General features: G+C 47.2%; 1 protein-coding gene across 1 annotated transcript in view; it reads right to left on the bottom strand.

Moving 5' to 3' along the window:
* Nucleotides 1–763: 763 nt before the first annotated feature.
* The window catches only part of lamc3 (laminin, gamma 3), a gene marked incomplete at both ends in the record, with an annotated part of 146,832 nt that continues 126,305 nt past the window's right edge, over nucleotides 764–21,290 (bottom strand). Inside the window, 9 exon segments of the mRNA XM_080529363.1 lie at nucleotides 764–1,035; nucleotides 2,656–2,755; nucleotides 3,387–3,527; nucleotides 3,749–3,951; nucleotides 6,935–7,037; nucleotides 7,396–7,695; nucleotides 10,841–11,057; nucleotides 18,473–18,607; nucleotides 19,320–19,396. Of these exon segments, the coding sequence (XP_080385489.1) occupies nucleotides 764–1,035; nucleotides 2,656–2,755; nucleotides 3,387–3,527; nucleotides 3,749–3,951; nucleotides 6,935–7,037; nucleotides 7,396–7,695; nucleotides 10,841–11,057; nucleotides 18,473–18,607; nucleotides 19,320–19,396 (1,548 nt within the window).

Raw genomic sequence — 21,290 nt, 5'->3', positions numbered from 1 at the left:
AGAACGAGAATGTTAGATAGAGAGAGAGAGGCAAAGGCTGAGGCAAAGTGAGGGGTACACACACAATCCCAAACTGAAAGGCAGTGTGCTGTCGAAGCCTGAACCCCATCGAGGGCAAAAGGACTAATTGTTAATTAAGTCAGGCTGATGAGAAAGAGCTCAAGTGTAAATTAATGTGTCAGATCGGAGACACTCTCAGACACACCTTCTAGTCCCTTACAAGAACCTCAGCATTATTTTAAACTTGACAGAGCACACTCGCAGCTCAGAATGGGTAGCAATTATTCATGGATTAATTAAACTTTTGATGTTGTTAGCTAATATGAGAGAGGGAGTGAAACGAGAGTCCAAATGAAGGTGTCGGAAAAGGGGAAGTAATTTATGAGAGGGAGAAATGAGCCTGTGGCGTTGGATGGGAAAAAAAGGGGGAGGAAGGGAGTAATGCAGGGAAGGAGAGTCAAACGTGTGAGGGATATAGAACGAAAGGAGGAGGAAGAGATGATGACGGTGGTGGTAGGGTCGTTGCAAAATGGGCTAAGAGTTGGGTACGTGTGTAGGGTTGCGTACTCATACGAGGATCAGGGTAGAGACGAGCGGCAGAAGAGATGACGTGTGATCTGCTGTAGACACGGACGACCGGCCGACTGTCCTGGAAAGGGATCCCGGAGAGGGATTTCCGAATCCTCCCACCGATTCTCCTTCAAACACTTCTCCTCTCCTCTAAATATCTCCCCTAGTGTCCAATTATCCTGTCCTCGCCTCCTTAGCTGCCTCCTGTGTGTGAGGAGTCTGTGGCCTTGGGGCAAGACTTGGGGAGGTGGAGGGCGATGTCTTTCAGGCTGTCCCTCTCCTCTCTGATCTCCTTCAGGTCCTGTTCCAGATGGGAGAGATGGTCCTGCTGGTCTTGGGAGGCAGCACGCAGAGTGTGGATCTTGCCGCTCAGAGTCGGGCTCTCCACACTCCCACGCAGCACTCTCAGCCGCACCGCCGTCTCGTTGAGGATGCGGTGGAAGCGCTCCAACGCCACGTTCCCATCTGGAGAGAAAGAGAGAGAGAGCGCTTTACTCCAGCACAGAGTCAGTTGGCGATTAAACCGCCCTTGAGTGCTTCTATCGAATTTTTTCGAATTCATATTGTTAGGATTAAAAGAGCATAGTGATAGAAAGAGAGGACAGATTTGATCAAAAACAAGCCTGGGCCCGGATTCACAAAGCGTTCTTAAGAAAAAATGTGTTCTTAAGAACAAAATTTGTTCTTAAGACAAAATGTAAGAAGATTTGGTATTCATGAAGAAATTCTTATCTTTTCTTTAGTTTTTTCTTAACTTTCTTCTTAAGATTTTTCCTAAGATAGAACAAATGATATTCTCGAAAACAAGGTTCTTAGATTTCTTCTCAAATTTCTTCTCAACTTTAAGAGAAGCTCTCACCTGTATTAAAGCAGCTAAAGTCAAAGATAAGTCTTACTTGAACAATTTTGTATTGCCTTTTTGTTTTTTTGTTGTTGATTTATTTGATTTTATTAATATTTAGTTTAACCCTAGACAATGTGTTAACACATTTTGTTAATTCAAGTTGGTCAGAGTACTTTTGTGTGAATGTAGCCTATCACATAAAGCATGTTTGAGATATAACTGAAATGGGCCTTTCAGCCTGTGTCACATGTAGGCCTATTCCTAGATTACACCACAATGTACTCAGAAAGTAAATCAAGGAGGCAGTTGTTGTATTTGATGTATACTACTTAATTAATCATTATGAACATGTTATTTAAGTAGGCCAAGTAACCGCGACACATAGTCACGCGAGTGATCATAAGTTCAAAAGAGAGAGAGAGAGAGACACACAGGTGTAAAAATCACAGTTCAAAATCTAAGAACTTCTTAAGTGAGAAAACTAAGAAGTTCTTAAGAACTTCTTAAGTGAGAAAACTAAGAAGTTCTTAAGACATAGGACAATTCTTAAGAAAAAAATGGTGAATAGTGTTTAAGAACATTCTTAGGAACATCTTATCTTTTTTCTTAAGAATTGTCTTAAGAAATATCTTAAGAACACTTTTGTGAATCCGGCCCCTGTCCGTCAACTTTCGGCTCTTGTGAGGTCACTAAGTAGCAGGTGGCTTTGGCTTCAGCTTTTTCTTCATTTTTGTTTTGTCTGTTTAACCCACTCCAAACAAAAGGGTCTGCCAGCATACTGACTGGATGTCTGCCATTTAAAATGGCACCTTGCTGTCTGCCTTTCCTGCCAAGTGACTCATACCTCAGGCCTGGCAGGGACCGCAAGGGTGTGACTCATTCTATCAATACCTGTCCCCTACAGCTGCCTTGTGCATATCTATCAATACAGCTGTGGCATTGTCGTGGCCAGTATTTCTTTTTGATTGGTATTAATGCTTGGGTCAGGTATTTTAAACGAAGATCATTTCATATGATTTCATATTCCGTCTGGTCTTATTTACAAAATGCCTTTCGGCTTTGCATTCATACAAACGTAACACACAGGATAATATTCAAGGGTGAGATGTTCTCACGGTCAGTTAAGTTCAAGGTCTGTTGTTCAATAGGTGTACGTGTTTATTGATCTGACACTTTGTTCTTTCGCTAACGAGAACACGCCATGAATCTCAATGCAAAGGACTGCAGCTGATATTACTTACCGATCTTACTGAGCAGCTCGGTCAATGTAAGAGAATAGGCCTCCAGCTGAAACTTGGCTGCTTCGATGTTGCCCTTCACACTGCCCAGGGACACCTCAGCCTGGAGGTTACAGAGAGGCAGACGTATGTGACACAGTCTGATTATTTGGTCCGCATGTCTTGAAACACAGAACTACGTGAGAATCACAACACACACTCGCTAGTCAAACCAAAATACTGCAACGAAATGGATTGGGTGTGTAATCCCTGCTACCTAATTAACTATAACACTACTTTACATTGTTAGCAGGCTCACAAAACAAGCTGTGTTAGTTGACTAGCGATGTGTCATTGATTTTCAACAATGCGGAAATGTATTGACATTTTTCGAAAGAAAAGTCAGATCATTGCATCAGATCCCGACATGAGGACCAAAGCATTAGAACGTGACACATATTATGGTAAAACAACAAATGCGACCGATGAGAGACATGGTATGTTCATGGTATGAGTGTTCATCATTCCGATTTTTGAAACAGATGACTTGTAAATTGCACTTGTATCTCACTTGACTGTTTGTCTATGTATGTGTTTTGTCTAGTACTCATATGCGCTAATATGCATTTTACTGCACAGACTGCTTATTGTTGTGTTTCTGGTGATGTGGGAGGCTTGTTAGTAAGCATTTCATTTATTTTAAGTATTTGGATACATAATGAAACACGCTGTAAGCCTGAACATGAAGGGTTTACCTCGGAGGCTATTTGGTCGTGTGCGTGGGCAGCTCGGCTCTCTTGTTCTCCCAGCTGCTGCAGCACGGTCCCCACAGTGGAGCTGAGCTGAGCAGAGGCGGTCCTAGTCAGCTTGGCCTGGGTCAGAGTAGCCTTGGCCTCCTGTGGAGACACACAGCAAGAGAAACACGAACAAAAGCTGGTGAGGGAGAAAAGACTGAAACTCCCTAATTTTTTGCACACACAGACACACCGCCCCCACACCCACCACCGATATAATAGAATTGAAAACAGACATAAAAAGTCACAGACCATGTCAAAAACATTCTTAAGTCTAAAGTCTAAATCCCCCACAATCCTTCACGCACACATGCAGCACTCACTTTGGACCTGGCTTGTGCGTTGTGTTCCGCCTGCTCTGCGATGGCGCTGGAGAGAGTAGCGTTCTCCAGGGCGGGCCTCAGCACCCTCTCCGCCTGCTTGGCTTTCCTCCTGGCGTCTCCCAGGACCTTGTCTTCCAGCACCTTCTCTCTCTTCATCGCTGCCTTGGTCTGGGCCTGACGTAGAGGCCACTCTCTCTGCATGTCTGTGGGGAGGAAGGCCAGGAAGGCCAGGGGGGGACAGACAGCAGGTGACTCACTAACACAGAGGAGAGGTGAGGACTGAGGAGGTGATAATTAACACTAGAACAGCCGTACCTTTTTTACCTACTAAAAGAGCCGCCTCTTTACAATGCTCAAGCTGCTATTTACACACAACAACTAGGGATGCTCCGATTTATCGGCCACCGATTTAAATCGGCCGATTTCACTCCAAATGACTCGATCGGTGATCGGCAAAAATGGCCGATCGCAAAAACCGATTTTTTCTTTTTTTCTTTTTTCTTTTTTCTGGGGAAGACAGATAACTGAACAGAAAACATAGGAGGACGTAACAGTATGTAAACCATGAAGGCCACGTTTATGATGTCTTTTATACAGCCATATCGACTGACTTGGGCTTCAGGCCCTAACTGGGTGATAGGCCAGACTTTTACTATGCCATAAAAATGGGTCTGCGTTTGCTTGGTGCCTAATGGATCCAAACTTTTGTCTAAAAAGCAAAAAATATGTAGGCTATCCAGTCAGTAGGCCTACAGTTACCGTATGTATTTTTTTTAAAAATCGGTATCGGTATCGGTATCGGTTGATCTTGAGGAAAAAAATCGGTGATCGGTATCGGCCCCAAAAATCCAGATCGGAGCATCCCTAACAACAACCACTAGTTGGCCGCTTAATTAGCCTGCTCCCTACACAGAAAAACTGCAAAATAGCAGTGGTGTGCCGTCAGGGCCAGCAAGGCCTTCTCTGCTGGCCTAAACATAATCAGAATATACATTTAATTTTGATATATTTTTTCTACAAATATGTATTAAATTATTCCCGTAGTCTATTCTCTTCATTTCATAGCTTTCCTCTTGGTGTCGCTGCTTCCAGACATTTGGAGGGCTGGCCTTTAGCTTTTATCCAATCATATTTCAGCCATAATGTGTTGCCAGGGTACCAAGAAATCTGCCCGCCTGCAGATTCAACAGTGGCGCGAGTACAGATTGTAATTTAAAGTGAACGAGAAAAGAACTGTGGCGTGCCGTAGTCAGATCTCGAGTTGGTGAGCAAATCCAAGCAAATCCGACGAACGCGCCTGCTGGATGGCGGAGCACCTGATCAGCACCTGCACGTCTTTTGATTGGATACAAACTATTGGGAGGCGGAGCCTACAAGCAGCCACAATGGCTGAAGGAGGAGAAGAGGTAGATTTGGTGGCAGATATTATAACAACAAAGAAGAACCTTCTAAGAAAAGTAGACATAATCAGAAGAGAACGGCCGACCCCGACGTTAGCGACGCTATCCATGTAGAAAATGACTTATTGGTGGAACTGATCAACTGTACAACAGAGACATTGAAGTCTTCTTGAGGAAAGAAAGGAGGATGGATTTTGTGTTCAAATAATCAGTTGTTTTGGTGAGTACAAAGCATTTAATGTTTTCTGCGAGATGTAGACATACGGAGCAACCCTGGGGTCCATAGATATGTGTGTTGTGTTGCCTGGCTCAGTTGTGTGAGTAAGTGGGGCTTCAATGCGATCTTCTAACCACTTCCCGGGCTGCTACCATGGAAAACGACACACCCCTGTGACCGTATGAACACGAGGAAGATAACCATCCTTAAATGGAACCTCGAAACGGTTCTCCTATCGAGATCGACAGACCGCAAAGTTCAGGAAATAACTGACGCTTTCGTTTTCATGCAATGAATTGAATACACCCAGACAAGGTGCCGCTATAATAACAATGGCAACGCCCGGTTATACTGCGTTTCTGTCTAAATGTATAGTTTCTAGAGCCATGGCGTCATAATGATGGTATTAAGAGGTGGAATAATTCAGGTAGGACATCACTGAAGGCCTAGGTGTGAAATGCACCGCCCGCCACTGCAAAATAGCTTTATATTAGCTTATCCTGATGTGATTTTGAAAATGTAAGTATACAGGGTGGCAGAACACACATATGTGTGAAAAGTGATGAAAGGAGGGTCCTGAAATTTGATTGAGTGCAAAGATATAAAATGTTTCTTTACTCACAGGTCAAATTACCCCTCATAGCTGTTCTAGCGTCAAAGACTGAGAGCTGGATACGGCTCTATTCTCTATTCTCTCTGTGTGGACAATTCTTTGAGAGTAGTATACTCATACAAGTGCTTGGATCGTTCATCTTCTTTTACGTTTTAGCTCTCATTTCTATTCAGAAATCACCGGGAGGTTTACCTAACTACGGCGACACGCTAGGTTTTTCAGACACAGTCAACATATTATTTGACGGGGAAGAGGCTGTAAAAACTCTGGGTGCCTTCGAGAGTTCATTACCTTTTTCCGCAATCATGGATACCAAGCAGAGCGAAACGGGGAGAGCAAGGCACACACATTTGTAATGTTTGGTGTTGTGTTATATATATCTCCTTTTTTAAGTCTCAGCATTTGACATTTACATTAAATAGGAATAACTTGCCTCACTCCTCATTGCCGTATATATGTAATATCAAGTAGTATAGTAGTCATTGTTGTGTTGTGTTGTATTGTTATTGTATTATATTATATTATATTATATTATAGTATGATATTACCATATCTATTATCACTATGGTATTACACCAACACCGGGATATATATATATATATATATATATATATATATATATATATATATATATATATATATATATATATATATTTTGTGTTTGTTTAAGTTTTGTGTTTTTGTTCTTCTTCTTCTTATTGTTATTATTATTATTATTATTTATTTATTTTAGTATTATTATTATATACCTCTCCGCCACATGTGCCACACCCCTCTCTTCACACACTAACCTAAGACAGCTCAGACTTTTATATCTGAACACACATATCACACACATATCACCGTAACTTTTTAAATTGTCTGTTCATTATGTCAATCTTGTTTGTCTTCTATGTCACTTTGTCTTTGTAATGCATTTTCACCCCAAAAATAAATAAATAAAAAGTAAACGTTACCTCCCAGCTCTCTGTGCAGGGCGATGACCTCAGACTCCGCCTCTTTCCCTGACACCACAGACGATATGGCCATGGCCTTTGAACCCTGAGCACGGGCAGTCAGCTTCACACACGCACACACACACACACACACACACACACACGCACACGCACACACACACAGACACAGACACAGAGACACACACAGACACACAGACACACGCGCACACACACACACACAGACACACAGACACACGCATGCACACATGCACGCACACACACACACACACACACAATATAATGTAGGTTTCTATGTATTTAGCCTCTTCTTACATGATAACTGACTTTTCAGCGGGAACCCCCCCCCCCCCACACACCCACAGGCCAGTGACTGCTTTCATTCAGGACAACCTACTGCAATAGAATGCCAACTGATGATGACGTCAACTCAAGAAAAATGTCCCATAGAGCTCCAGACTCACCTCGTAGAGCTCCTCATAGAGCTCCTCATAGAGCTCCTGACTCACCTCATAGAGCTCCGGACTCACCTCATAGAGCTCCTCATAGAGATCCTCATAGAGCTCCGGACTCACCTCATAGAGCTCCTCATAGAAATCCTCATAGAGCTCCTGACTCACCTCGTAGAGCTCCTGCAGCTTCTCCATGTTGTTTTGGGCGCGGTGTACCTGAGGCTCCATCTCCTCTCTGACCTGGGTGACCAGCTGCTCCTTGGCCTCCACATGCAGGGCCAGCTCTGCTGTCCTGCTCCCCAGGCCCAGGCTCTGCCACAGGGTAAGAAAGGCCACTCAGTCATTCACATCATGAACACTCCATTACCCTTTACTACTGCTGTTTACAAATGTGACACCGTTTCATTAAAAGGTCCTCATGTCGGGAATTGTGGAACCTCGCAATCGAGCCAGTCTTGTTGTGAAAAAAATAGTTTTCCGGTTTTTGGAATAGGACGACAAATGAAGCGATAAAGAACCCACTCGATATCATAACCAATAGTTCCAATAGTTCACCATTCACTAAATACCTACATTTAGTTAGCAAAGTCGGGTGGGGGGTATTAGTGTGGCAGTGTGTGTAGCCACACCACCCCAGCTGTATGTAAGTAGCCATGTGCGTGTGGACCTGTTTGTTGACACGTTTACAAAATGGATGCTGAAGCTCTCGCTAATGCTATCAACAGAATTTCAAAAGCAGGTAGAAATATCGACAGTGGACAATTAAGAACTCCTTCATATTGGACTATACATAACGGGAACTCCGAATCTGACGATGACAACAGAATTTCAGACATTGATCTCCACATCAGTTCACTATCCATGGTACAGTCGTCTGCAGACAGACCTTCTGCTGTGTTCTTGGGTAAGTTTTAGTGACTTACATGTGTTGTTTACTAGGATTTTGTGTTGTTTACTTAGGATAGCCAAACAGTTATTTGTTGTTTTGTGAGAAAGGTAGATAGCGCCTTTGTTGGCATCCGTTATCAAACCATTGAAACTGCTCACCACAATTATGCCACCCCTCTACAAAACTAATAGGAGATGGTGGGAGGAAGAAATAGGTTGTCAAACATAAAACATAATGAATAAATACATTTGTTGCAGACCTACTAAACATGCAACATACTGTAATATGTTTCATGCACCATTTTAGTGTGTTTGTGTGTACTATGCTAGCCAAACAAGTGTTAGCTTGTTAGCTAACTAGTTAGCTTTGTTAGAGATATAATAGATTATAGAAAAAGTAAATGCTTTTGTAATGAATGGTAATGTTGTGTGGAATCAAAAATAATGATTAATTCATTGATTTGTAGATTTGCTGTAGAATAATACTGGATTGAAATTATTTCACTAGCCTACTTCTTACAGTACAAGTACAGTACACTGAGAGTCTATGGAAAACCTACACTAGCAGTGTGTCCACACCTCTGACCTGAAATGTGTGTTACAGAATGAGGAGGTGAGAGGTTCTGAGAGATGACACCTTGATGAGTCACCAGCACTTCAGGTATTTGTCATTGTCATTGTATAAGCAATTCTATTTTATGAACATAGTAGTATTTCGTAAAAGTGGTGTGTTGGTAACAGTGGGCAATCATTTTAAATGTACTGTCTTCTTTTTTTATTACAGCTTTGATGCCCAGATGGGATGGGAAGGAACTACACCGAAGTGCCACTAGATGCTTTATGAACTATAATGATAAATGCATACACACGGACACAACATTATACTTTTTTTTACCATTCTATTATTGTATTGCTCAATTGTATCTTGCCAAATTTTTTCCATTGCCATGAATTTTACTCTCTTGTACTTGTAATGGGATGTAATAAACTTTTGGCACACATGGCAATAACAAATTAATTGAATTATTATTATTATTATTATTATTATTATTGTTATTATTCTTATTCTTATTCTTATTCTTATTTAGCAATTTAAACATGTCAGCCCTGCAAGTTTGTTTCCTGAGGGTTAGCTGACAACCCCACTGACAGATGACAGGTAGGCCTAGATAATGACAGGTAATGGGGGAGTGGTTGTCTTGAGGGAGTGGTTGTCTTGAGGGAGTGGTTGTCTTGAGGGAGTGATTAGGGTGGAGTTAACCAGCTATTGTTCCCACCCATTACCTCTGTGAAAAAACTGTGAAGACTTTGAGCCTGGTTTTCTCAAAACGGTCATTTGGAGGTAATTTTCAATGTATGACACATCATTTTAAAGCATACAATCTACCCTGTCATAATCTGGAAAAAACAGCAAAATGATTTTGCCCGACTTGCAGACTTTTTAACCAGACCCTGTCACAAATACTAATGTGGTAGATTTCTACACACACGTGTGGTATATTTTCACACACACACATAGACCTGTGTATAGACCTGTGTAGACATCTGTCTTATTGCACACACATTCATAGACCTGTGTAGATATCTGTCTTATTGCACACACATTCATAGACCTGTGTAGATATCTGTCTTATTGCACACACATTCATAGACCTGTGTAGTTCTGTAAGGATTCTACTAACAAGGTTTTTTTTAATGAATTCCTTTGTCCTAGAGACCACATGGACAAGATGGCCTCCTCTCCTGTGACCTGTGACCTGCCCCCTGCCCTTTGACCTGAGTGATACTGTCTGTAACCTAACCCCCTCTTCACACCTTTGCTGTCCTTTGGAAGGTTATAGGACTGTATAGGTGCCTTGTCATAGACTTGTATTAGCACATCATGGGGGGTATAAATGTATGAGCTAAACACAGTTCTTGCTCTTTTTACCCTGCAACCCATTGACCAGAGCCCTCTCTATTTACATCAGAGAGGAATGCTGTAACCAGTAGGTAACTTTGATTGAGTAAAGTCTATAACTCAGAAGCTTTACTCGTGATCTATTTCAACCAAGTACCTACTAAAATATCCTACACTACCTTTGCACATACCATATTTTTGCACATTGCACATACCTCATTTAGATATAGCCTCTATTTATACATCTGTACATACCATACTGTACATAGCTACCGTAACTGTACATAGCTACCGTAACTGTACATAGCTACCGTAACTGTACATAGCTACCGTAACTGTACATAACTACCTTAACTGTACATAGCTCATAACTGTATATACCTCTAACTGCTGTATTTGCCATACTGTACCTATAACTAACACTGTCATATTTTATATTGTGTTTTATATCACTGTTTGCACTTCTGGTTAGATGCTAAACTGCATTTCGTTGTTAACACTGCCTCATCGAAAACACTGCCTCATTGCTGCATGTCAAATCTCACAGAGAATCACACAGTGCCTTTATTACACGGTTATTACATAGTTTCACTGTCATTCTACACCACTTATTCCCACCTGTTGACTGTTAGCAGGGTACCAGGGCTCACCTTGGTTCACTCTACTGACCTGTGTGTGGTTGGAACCTTCTCTGGGGCTGGGGTCTGTCAGGCTGGAGCCTTGTGCAGAGCTGTTGTCTGTCTGGGACAGACGCCGCAAGGAGGTGGTGAGGTTACCCAGGGCAACCCGGACCTCAGCAGACTCCTCCTCCACGGCCAGCTGATTGGCCAGAGACTGGTTCACCTGGGCGGTCAGGTTCTCCTTCACCTGCTGCATGTCTGTCAGTCTGAGACACAGAGAGAGATAGAGAGAGGGAGGGAGAGAGGGAGGGAGAGAGAAGGAGAGAGAGGGAGAGAGAGAGAAGGAGAGGGAGGGAGGGAGAGAGAGAAGGAGAGAGAGATATATAGAGAGAGATAGAGAGGAGAGAGAAAGAGAGAGAGGAAGTGAGAGAAGGAGAGAGAAGGAGAGAGAGATAGAGAGGAAGAGAGAGAGAGAGGGAGGGAGAGAGAGAAGGAGAGAGAGGGAGGGAGAGAGAGAAGGAGAGAGAGGGAGGGAGAGAGAGAAGGAGAGAGATAGAGAGGAGAGAGAAAGACAGAGAGGGAGCGAGAGAAAGAGAGAGAAAGAGAGAGAAGGAGAGAAAGATAGAGAGAGGGAGAGAGAGAGAGAGAGAGGGAGCAAGAGAGCAGGAGAGAGAGATAGAGAGAGAAGGAGAGAGAGAGAGAACAGATTGCCTACCAGTTCAGTGTCTGTGTATGAGACAGAGGTGACACTTGGATTAGGCACACAGGCACACAGACTAACACAGCTTAACACAAAACACTACCCCCCATAGCCACCCCCTCGACACACACACAGAGGCACAAAGACTGAATTGCTTAAAAAAAAGAAAGAAAAGATTATCAGAATTCTCCAGAAGAAGCAAGCTGACAGGAGCCGGTAAGGGTAATCAATTTCAAGTTTGTTGCGTCCTCTGCCATCAGAGGGTATTTGCATCGTTCCGTCCAGCGTTTGGGGGATAATCCTCAGAGCAATCTCACGCTATGAGACGCAGTCAGAGCTGCAAAAAGCAATAGGCTTAACGTCTTACTTTTTCAACTCCAGCGCGCCGCTATAAAACAGAGGATTCATGAACTTGTGGTATACTACAGCACCGGGCCCTCTTTGGGAGAAATATATATCGTTGAGGCCGCACACACAACATTCTGGAAATATAGTACCGTGTTCAAATACTGCTGGAAGGCGGCTAGGAGATAATTTATAGGGCATGTCTGTTTTTATGTTTGCACCGTGCAGGCCCACAGGTGATTCTGCACCAGTTCTGGTCTAAAATTAGCTTTGTGGATATGATGTGTGTGTGTGCGCGTGTGTGTGTGTCTGTGCGTGTGTGTTTGCGTGCATGTATGTGCGTGCGTGTGTGTGTATGTGCGTGTATGTGCGTGCGTGTATGTGCATGTGTGTGTGTGTACATGCGTGTATGAGCATGCGTGTTTGTGCATGCGTGCGTGTATGTGCATGCGTCTGTGTGCGTGTGTGTATGTGCGTGTGTATGTGCGTGCATGTATGTATGTGCATGCGTGTATGTGCATGCATGTGTCTGTGTTGTGCCTCCTAATCCGACACGCCCCCGTGAGCCTCGTTCTGGCGCCCCCTCCCGGCCGGATTGAGTGGGCCGGATCTCTGGCTCTGTTTGCAGCAGGTGTGGGCTATTACGTTTCAGCCCAGCTGTCCCAATCACCACCTGGACAGCCGCCTACTTAACCCTGCTACAGACGGAGATCCAACGCTTGGACATAACTTTCTGTATGGACCCCCTCTGACTACTCTCATCTGGATTTCCCTCCCTGGCTCGACCCCTGGACTCCCCTCTGGACTACTCTCTCATGGATCACTCTCCCTGGCCCGAAAAGGATCTCGGACTTTGCTCACTAGGGTAGTATCGCAGCACATAATACAACACCCTTGACCTCATACACGCACACACACATAGTATAATTACACACCCCATAACTATCGCCTGCATCACACATTATGTTTATTTTTCCACTAGTTAGTGTAGGGCCTATTTCTTTGTTTATATAATCCATAATAAATCATTATATATTCTCCTGGCCTCTGTCTCTGTTTCTCTGGGGTTCCACCACATTTGGCTTTTCCAGTTTCAAGGTGTGCATAACAGTATGTCCAAGCCATTATGAGCCAAGGTGGAACTCCAGAGAACAAGGGTGGTTCCCCGGGTATTGGGGTTCTCCCATTAGTCGTAGATTTACGCAGAGAGGTAAATAGCCATGCTACGCAACTTACCAGTCTGCAGGCCGAGCTCCAGAAGGCCTTCCCCACGGTCCAAGGCCAGATAGCCGTACTGGAGAATACCACCCGTGCCACCGTCGGGGCTGTAAATAGTCTCGAGACGAAGATGGACGCCCTGTCCGGGTCTCTCGCCTCCATCCAGCGTTCTCTGGACCTTATCGCCGCTGGCAGCAGACCACCCCCTGACACGAGTTCCATATCTGGGCAGATGACTAATCCCCCGGTCGATCCTGTGAACCCCGTTTCGCTCTATCCTCCTGTCGCTCACTGGGAACCCAGGTTAGTCAGCCCCGCTCCATTCCATGGTGACTTTGATTGTTGTCGGGGTTTTCTGACCCAGTGCGAATTAGTATTTACGCACCAGCCTTCCAAGTACTCCTCCGACGGGGCCAAGGTAGCGTTTATCATGTCTCTACTCGCTGACAAAGCGCTCAAATGGGCCATAGCCGCTGTCGGGAGCAGTTCAAGATACTCCACGGATTACCCCCTGTTTAAAGCGGAGTTCCGGTTCGTGTTCGACCACCCCCAGGACGGGCAGGATGTAACCGGCCGCTTGTTAGCCATCTCCCAGGGTTCCCGCTCTGTAGCCGAGTACATGGTCGAGTTCCGTACTCTAGCCACGGAGACAGGCTGGAATGACGGAGCCCTCCTCAGCCTTTTCCACAAGGGGTTACATGATTCCATCAAGGACCTGTTGGTGCGCGACGATCCCGGCACCCTTAATGAGCTGATTACCCTGGCCCTTAGGATGGATGCACGCCTCCAGGTACGACGCACCGACCGCGTCCAGCGAGCTGTCACGCGCCCCACTACCGATCGCGCCGGAACGACCCCGCCCCCTTCTCTGCCCATGCTGCCTCCTCTCGTGGCTACTTCCGGGGCTGGGGAGCCCATGGAGATCGGCCGCTCTCGGCTCTCGCGAGAGGAGCGAGAACGGAGGCTTCTCAACAAGCAGTGCCTGTACTGCGGCAAGGAGGGGCACATCATCCGGGCGTGTCCTGTCCGGCCAAAAGACCCAGCTCACCAGTAGGGGGCATACTGGTGAGCAACACCTCTCTCTCTCAGCCCCAGGTCACCCCCAGTCGCCTATTCCCTGCCACTCTCACCTGGGGGAAGGACACCCTGTCTGTCAGCGCCCTCATCGACTCCGGGGCTGATGGTTGTCTAATCGATGAAAACTTAGTCCACCAGGCGGGCATCCCCCTAGTCCTTCTAGACCGCCCCATCATGCCTAGGGCCATTGATGGCCGTTCCCTAGGAACTATCACCCACACCACTGGGCTTATATCTCTTACGATCTCTGGGAATCATACCGAGGAGATCCGGTTCTTTGTCCTTCAGATCCCCACGTCTCCCCTGGTGCTGGGTAGACCCTGGCTCGAGAGACATGAACCTCACATCTCCTGGGCTTCGGGCCAGATCCTAGGCTGGAGAGGTACGTGTTACGCCTCCTGCCTTCGCTCCGCCCTGTCTCCCTCTAGCGACCCCAAGTCTAAGATCACTCCGCCTGACCTCACCGGGGTTCCTCACATCTACCACGACCTAGCCCAGGTGTTCAGCAAGGACGAGGCACTCTCCCTTCCACCCCATCGCCCGTATGACTGTCCTATAGACCTCCTGCCTGGTGCCACCCTTCCTAAAGGTAGACTTTACAGCCTCTCACTCCCTGAAAAGGAGGCGATGCGTAACTACATTACGGAGTCCATCAACTCTGGTATCATCCAGCCCTCCTCCTCTCCCCTCGCGGCTGGATTCTTCTTCGTATCCAAGAAGGACGGTGGGCTCAGACCTTGCATTGATTTTCGGGCTCTGAATGACATTTCTGTAAAGAACCGTTATCCCCTTCCCCTCATTAGCTCCACCTTCGAACCCCTCACCCATGCCAAGGTATTCACCAAGCTGGACCTACGTAACGCCTACCATCTAGTCCGCATCAGGGAGGGGGACGAGTGGAAGACCGGGTTTAACACCCACCTCGGCCATTTTGAATACCGCGTCATGCCTTTTGGTCTATCTAATGCCCCTGCTATTTTCCAGGCCCTGGTCAACGATGTCCTTCGGGACATGTTAAACATTTTTGTTGTTGTGTACCTTGACGACATTCTTATTTTTTCTCGGTCCGTGGAGGAGCACCACCAGCACGTCCGGCTAGTCCTGCAGAGGCTCCTGGAGAACCGCTTATTCGTGAAGGGGGAGAAGTGCGTTTTCCACACCAGCTCGGTCACCTACCTGGGTAATGTGGTGGAGGACGGACAGATGCGGGCGGACCCTGCCAAGGTCAAGGCCGTTGTGGAGTGGCCTCAGCCCACGGACCGGACCCAACTTAGACGCTTCCTGGGGTTCGCGGGATTTGTGAGGCGGTTCATTAAAGGGTTCAGCCAGGTCGCAGCGCCGCTCACTGCGCTTACCTCCACCTCACGGCCCTTCTGCTGGACCGCCGCTGCTGAGACCGCTTTCGGCACACTAAAACACCTGTTCTCCTCCGCGCCAGTGCTGATCCACCCCGACCCCGAGAGACAGTTCATCGTAGAGGTAGATGCTTCGGACACGGGGATCGGGGGGGTCCTCTCTCAACGGTCGGGGGAGGACCAGAAGATACACCCTTGCGCCTACTTCTCTCGGCGCTACGAACCCGCGGCCCAAAATTACGACGTGGGCAACAAGGAGCTGCTGGCGGTTCACGAGGCCCTGAGGGAGTGGAGACACTGGCTGGAGGGAGCCAAACTACCGTTCCTGGTGTGGTCTGACCATAGGAACCTCACTTACCTTGGGTCCGCCAAGAGGCTCAACTCTCGACAAGCCCGCTGGGCTCTTTTTTTTAGTCGTTTCGACTTCACCCTTACCTACCGTCCCGGCTCCAAGAACGTCAAAGCTGATGCTCTCTCCCGCCAGTTCCCCAAGGCGGATTCGGGTGTCGCTGAGGGGCGAGATACCATCCTGTCCCCGTCCCGGGTGGTGGGGTTCGTAACCTGGCCCGTCGAGGCTTTGGTGAGACAGGCTCAGCGGGCCGAACCAGACCCTAGGACCGGACCCCCTAACCGTTTGTTTGTGCCTACAGCTGTCCGAGCCAGGGTGTTGGAGTGGGGCCACTCCAGCTGCTTCGCTTGCCACCCCGGCGAGCGGCGGACGGCGGCATTCATCGGGAGGAGGTTCTGGTGGCCCAATCTCAGGGGGGACACCAGGGAGTTTGTGGCCGCCTGTACGGTGTGCGCCCGTAGTAAGGCCTCCCATCGGCCTCCTGCGGGTCTCCTGCAGCCTCTCCCGGTGCCCAGCCGACCGTGGTCGCACATCGCCGTGGACTTTGTTACTGGGCTCCCTGTCTCCCAGGGGTGCGACACCATTCTCACCATCGTGGACCGGTTCTCCAAGGCGGTCCACTTCGTTCCCCTCCCGAAACTGCCCACAGCGGCCGAGACGGCGGACCTCCTAACTCTCCACGTCGTACGCCTCCACGGGATCCCCTCGGATGTGGTTTCTGACCGGGGCCCCCAGTTCGTCTCCAAGGTCTGGCGGGCCTTCTGCAGAGGCATTGGGGCCACCACCAGTCTCACCTCCGGGTACCACCCTCAGTCCAATGGGCAGGCCGAGCGGGCCAACCAGGCTCTGGAAGCCGCTCTCCGATGTGTCTCCGCCCACAATCCCTCCTCCTGGGCGAAATACCTGCCGTGGGTGGAGTACTCCCTCAACACTATGGAGAGCGCCGCCACTGGTATGTCCCCATTCGAATGTTCCCTGGGTTACCAACCCCCTCTGTTTCCCCAACAGGAGCTGGAGGTGGCGGTCCCAACCACCAGGGCCCATCTCCGCCGGTGTCGCAACGTGTGGAGGACCGCCAGGGCGGCGTTGCTCCGCGCCACCGAGCGCGCCCGGCGGTGCGCGAACCGGCGGAGGGTGCCGGCCCCTGACTACCAGCCAGGTCAGAGGGTTTGGCTGTTGGCCCGGGACCTGCCCCTCCAGACCTCCCAAACCTCCACCCGGAAACTCAACCCCCGGTACGTTGGTCCCTATCCCGTGGACCGTATCGTCAACCCCACGGCGGTACGTTTGACCCTTCCTCCCTCCCTCAAAATTCACCCGGTGTTCCATGTCTCCCAGCTTAAACCTGTGGCCGCCAGCCCTTTGTCTTCCCCCAGCCCGGCTCCGCCGCCGCCCCGTGTCCTGGATGATGGGGACCCGGTATGGACGGTAAACAAACTACTGGAGGTCCGCCGCCGTGGTCGCGGGTTTCAATACCTAGTGGACTGGGTTGGCTACGGGCCCGAGGACCGGACTTGGGTGCCTGCGTCCTATCTCGCCGACCCGTCCTTATTGGAGGATTTCTACCGAGCCAACCCCGGGGCCCTGGGTCCGTCGTCCGGTGCCTCCCCTGAGGAAGGGGGTACTGTTGTGCCTCCTAATCCGACACGCCCCCGTGAGCCTCGTTCTGGCGCCCCCTCCCGGCCGGATTGAGTGGGCCGGATCTCTGGCTCTGTTTGCAGCAGGTGTGGGCTATTACGTTTCAGCCCAGCTGTCCCAATCACCACCTGGACAGCCGCCTACTTAACCCTGCTACAGACGGAGATCCAACGCTTGGACATAACTTTCTGTATGGACCCCCTCTGACTACTCTCATCTGGATTTCCCTCCCTGGCTCGACCCCTGGACTCCCCTCTGGACTACTCTCTCATGGATCACTCTCCCTGGCCCGAAAAGGATCTCGGACTTTGCTCACTAGGGTAGTATCGCAGCACATAATACAACACCCTTGACCTCATACACGCACACACACATAGTATAATTACACACCCCATAACTATCGCCTGCATCACACATTATGTTTATTTTTCCACTAGTTAGTGTAGGGCCTATTTCTTTGTTTATATAATCCATAATAAATCATTATATATTCTCCTGGCCTCTGTCTCTGTTTCTCTGGGGTTCCACCACATTTGGCTTTTCCAGTTTCAAGGTGTGCATAACAGTCTGTGTGCATGTGTGTGTGCGTGCGTGTATGTGCGTGCGTGCGTGTATGTGCGTGTGTGCGTGCATGTATGTGCATGCGTGTATGTGCATGCGTGCGTCTGTGTGTGTGTGCGTGCATGCGTGTATGTGCATGCGTGCGTCTATGTGTGTGTGTGTGTCTGTCTGTGTGCGTGTGTGTGTGCGTGTGTGTATGTGCGTGTGTATGTGTGTGCGTCTGTGTGCGTGTGTGTGTGTGCGTGCATGTGTGAATGCGTGTATGTGCATGCGTGTATGTGCGTGTGTGTATGTGCGTGTGTGTATGTGCGTGTATGTGTGTGTATGTGCGTGTGTGTGCGTGTGTGTATGTGCATGCGTGTGTGTGTGTATGTGCGTGCGTGTGTATGTACGTGCGCGCGTGTGTGTGTGTGTGTTGTTACTGGTCTTGTTACTCACTGCTCCGTTAGGCTCCTGATGTACTCCTCCGTAGAGCTGTCCTCCAGTAGGGTCATCAGCAGAGAGTAGGTGTGGTTGGACGCCACCAGCGCCTGAACGGCTATAGTCTCTATCTGCTCCGCCATCTCTGTGTGACTGGCAGGTAGAGGGAAAGAGAACAGAGAGGGTATTACACACACCTGAGGAGAGGCGCAATAGACTTCATCGTTGACGTTGATTTTTAGCCAAACACTCCAACTGGACTTTTTTCGTAACAGGGCATTACTTCTGCCTACTTAAAGAGAGAGAAAGAGAGAGAGAGAAATAGAGAGAGAGGGAGGGAGGGAGAGAGAGAGAGAGATAGAGAGAGGTAGGGAGAGAGATAGAGAGAGGGAGGGAGGGAGAGAGAGAAGGAGAGAGAGATAGAGGGAGAGAGAAAGAGAGAGAGGGAGAGAGGGAGAGATAGAGAGAGGAAGGGAGGGAGAGAGAGAAGGAGAGAGAGAGATAGAGAGAGGGAGAGAGGGAGAGAGAGAGAGATAGAGAGGGAGAGAGAAAGAGAAAGAGAGAGAGAGAGAGAGAGAGAGAGAGAGAGAGAGAGAGAGAGAGAGAGAGAGAGAGAGAGAGAGAGAGAGGGTTGATGTTGATTTTGCCACACACTCAACAACTAGACTCTTTCCTAACAGGGCATTACTTCTGCCTACTTAAAAAACATTTTTTTGTGGCTTTGTGACTCACAGTACCTGATGACTTTGTGATTGGCAGGTTGAAAAGAGAGTGCAACCATTAGAGTGGACTTAGGTTCATCACCACGGTGACCTTTGTTGATAATTGGCCACTTATATCAGTCGATGGACCCCCACCCACTTACCTTTTCATCAGGACCTGGGAGTCGTTCACCAATGAGTTCCATTGGTTGGGTTCTGACGGCATCTCGAAAGGGATGACCTTCAGGAGAAGAAAGAGGAGAGGAACGTACGTGATACATACATACATACAGTATATACAGTTAGGTCCATAAATATTTGGACAGTGACACAATTTCCATAATTTTGGCTCTGTACGCCACCACAATGGTCTTGAAATGAAACAATTGAGATGCAATTGAAGTGCAGACTTGCAGCTTTAATTCAAGGGGTTGAACTATGAAATGTTTAGGAATTGCAACCATTTTTATACACAGTCCCCTATTTTCAGGAGCTCAAAAGTAATTGGACAAATTAACATAATCATAAATAAAATGTAAATTTGTATTACTTTGTCGAGAATCCTTTGCAGGCAATGACTGCCTGGAGTCTGGAACCCATGGACATCACCAAATGCTGGGTTTCCTCCTTTGTAATGCTTTGCCAGGTCTTTACTGCAGCTGTCTTCAGTTGTTGTTTGTTCGTGGGTCTTTCTGCCTTTAGTTTTGTCTTCAGCAAGTGAAATGCATGCTTGGTCGGGTTGAGATCAGGTGATTGACTCGGCCATTGCAGAATATTCAAATTCTTTGCCTTAAAAAACTCCTGGGTTGCTTACGCAGTATGTTTTGGGTCATTGTCCATCTGTATTGTGAAGCGCCATTCAATCAACTTTGCTGAATTTGTCTGAATCTGAGCAGACAGAATATCCCTAAACACTTCAGAATTCATCCGTCTGCTTCTGTCTTCTGTCACATCACCAATAAACACCAATGCCATTAGAAGCCATGCATGCCCATGCCATCATACTTCCTCCAAGGTGTTTTACAGATGATGTGGTAAGCGTCGGATCATGAGCCGTTCCAAGCCTTATCTATACCTTTTTCTTCCCATCATTCCTGTACAGGTTGATCTGAGTTTCATCTGTCCAAAGAATGCTCTTCCAGAACAGGGCTGGCTTTTTTAGATGTTTTTTTGGCAAAGTCTAATCTGGCCTTTCTATTCTTGAGGCTAATGAATGGCTTGCACCTTGTGGTGAACTCTCTGTATTCTCTTTATGGTACACTTGGATAATGATATGCCTACCTCCTGGAGACTGTTCTTCACTTGGCTGGATGTTGTGAAGGGGGTTTTCCTTACCATGTAAAGGATCCTGTGATCATCCACTACTCTTGTCTTCCATGGACGTCCAGACCTTTTTGTGCTGCAGAGCTCACCAGTGTGTTTTTTTTTCTCAGAATGTACCAAACAGTTAATTTGGCCACTCCTAATGTTCCCGCTATCTCTCTGATGGATCTTTTGGTTGTTTTTGCAGCCTAAGGATGGCCTGTTTCACTTGCATTGAGAGCTCCGTTGACTGCATGTTGTATGTATACATCAACAGCTTCCAAACGCAAATGCCACACTTGGAATCAACTCAGACTTTTTACCTGCTTTATTGATGAAGAAATAATGAAGGAATAGCCCACACTGGCCCATGAAACAGCTTTTGAGTCAATTGTCCAATTACTTTTGGTCCCTTGAAAAAGAGGGAGCTACATATTAAAGAGCTGTAATTCCTAAACCCTTCCTTCAATTTGGATGTGAATACCCTTACCCTAAAGCTGAGAGTCTGCACTTTAAGCCCCTATTCATTATATAACTGTAACTTGAAGATGTTTTGGTAAACAGCTAAAATTACAAAAAGTCTGTCTGTGTCCAAATATATATGGACCTAACTGTACATACATACATACATACATACATACATTCATACTAACATACATACATACATACATACATACATACATACATACATACATACATACATACATACATACATACATACATGTATAGCAGACAAAAGTAACCTAGATTAAACTCAACAGAAATGGACTGCACTTATATAGGGCCTTAAGCCAAAATGCTTTACAGCGGCTTCTCATTCACCCATTCACACA

This window comes from Nansenia antarctica (genome assembly GCF_963989245.1).
Source record: "Nansenia antarctica genome assembly, chromosome: 4".
NCBI classification, from domain to species: domain Eukaryota; kingdom Metazoa; phylum Chordata; class Actinopteri; order Argentiniformes; family Microstomatidae; genus Nansenia; species Nansenia antarctica.
This window is presented reverse-complemented; position numbering and strand designations above follow the sequence as displayed.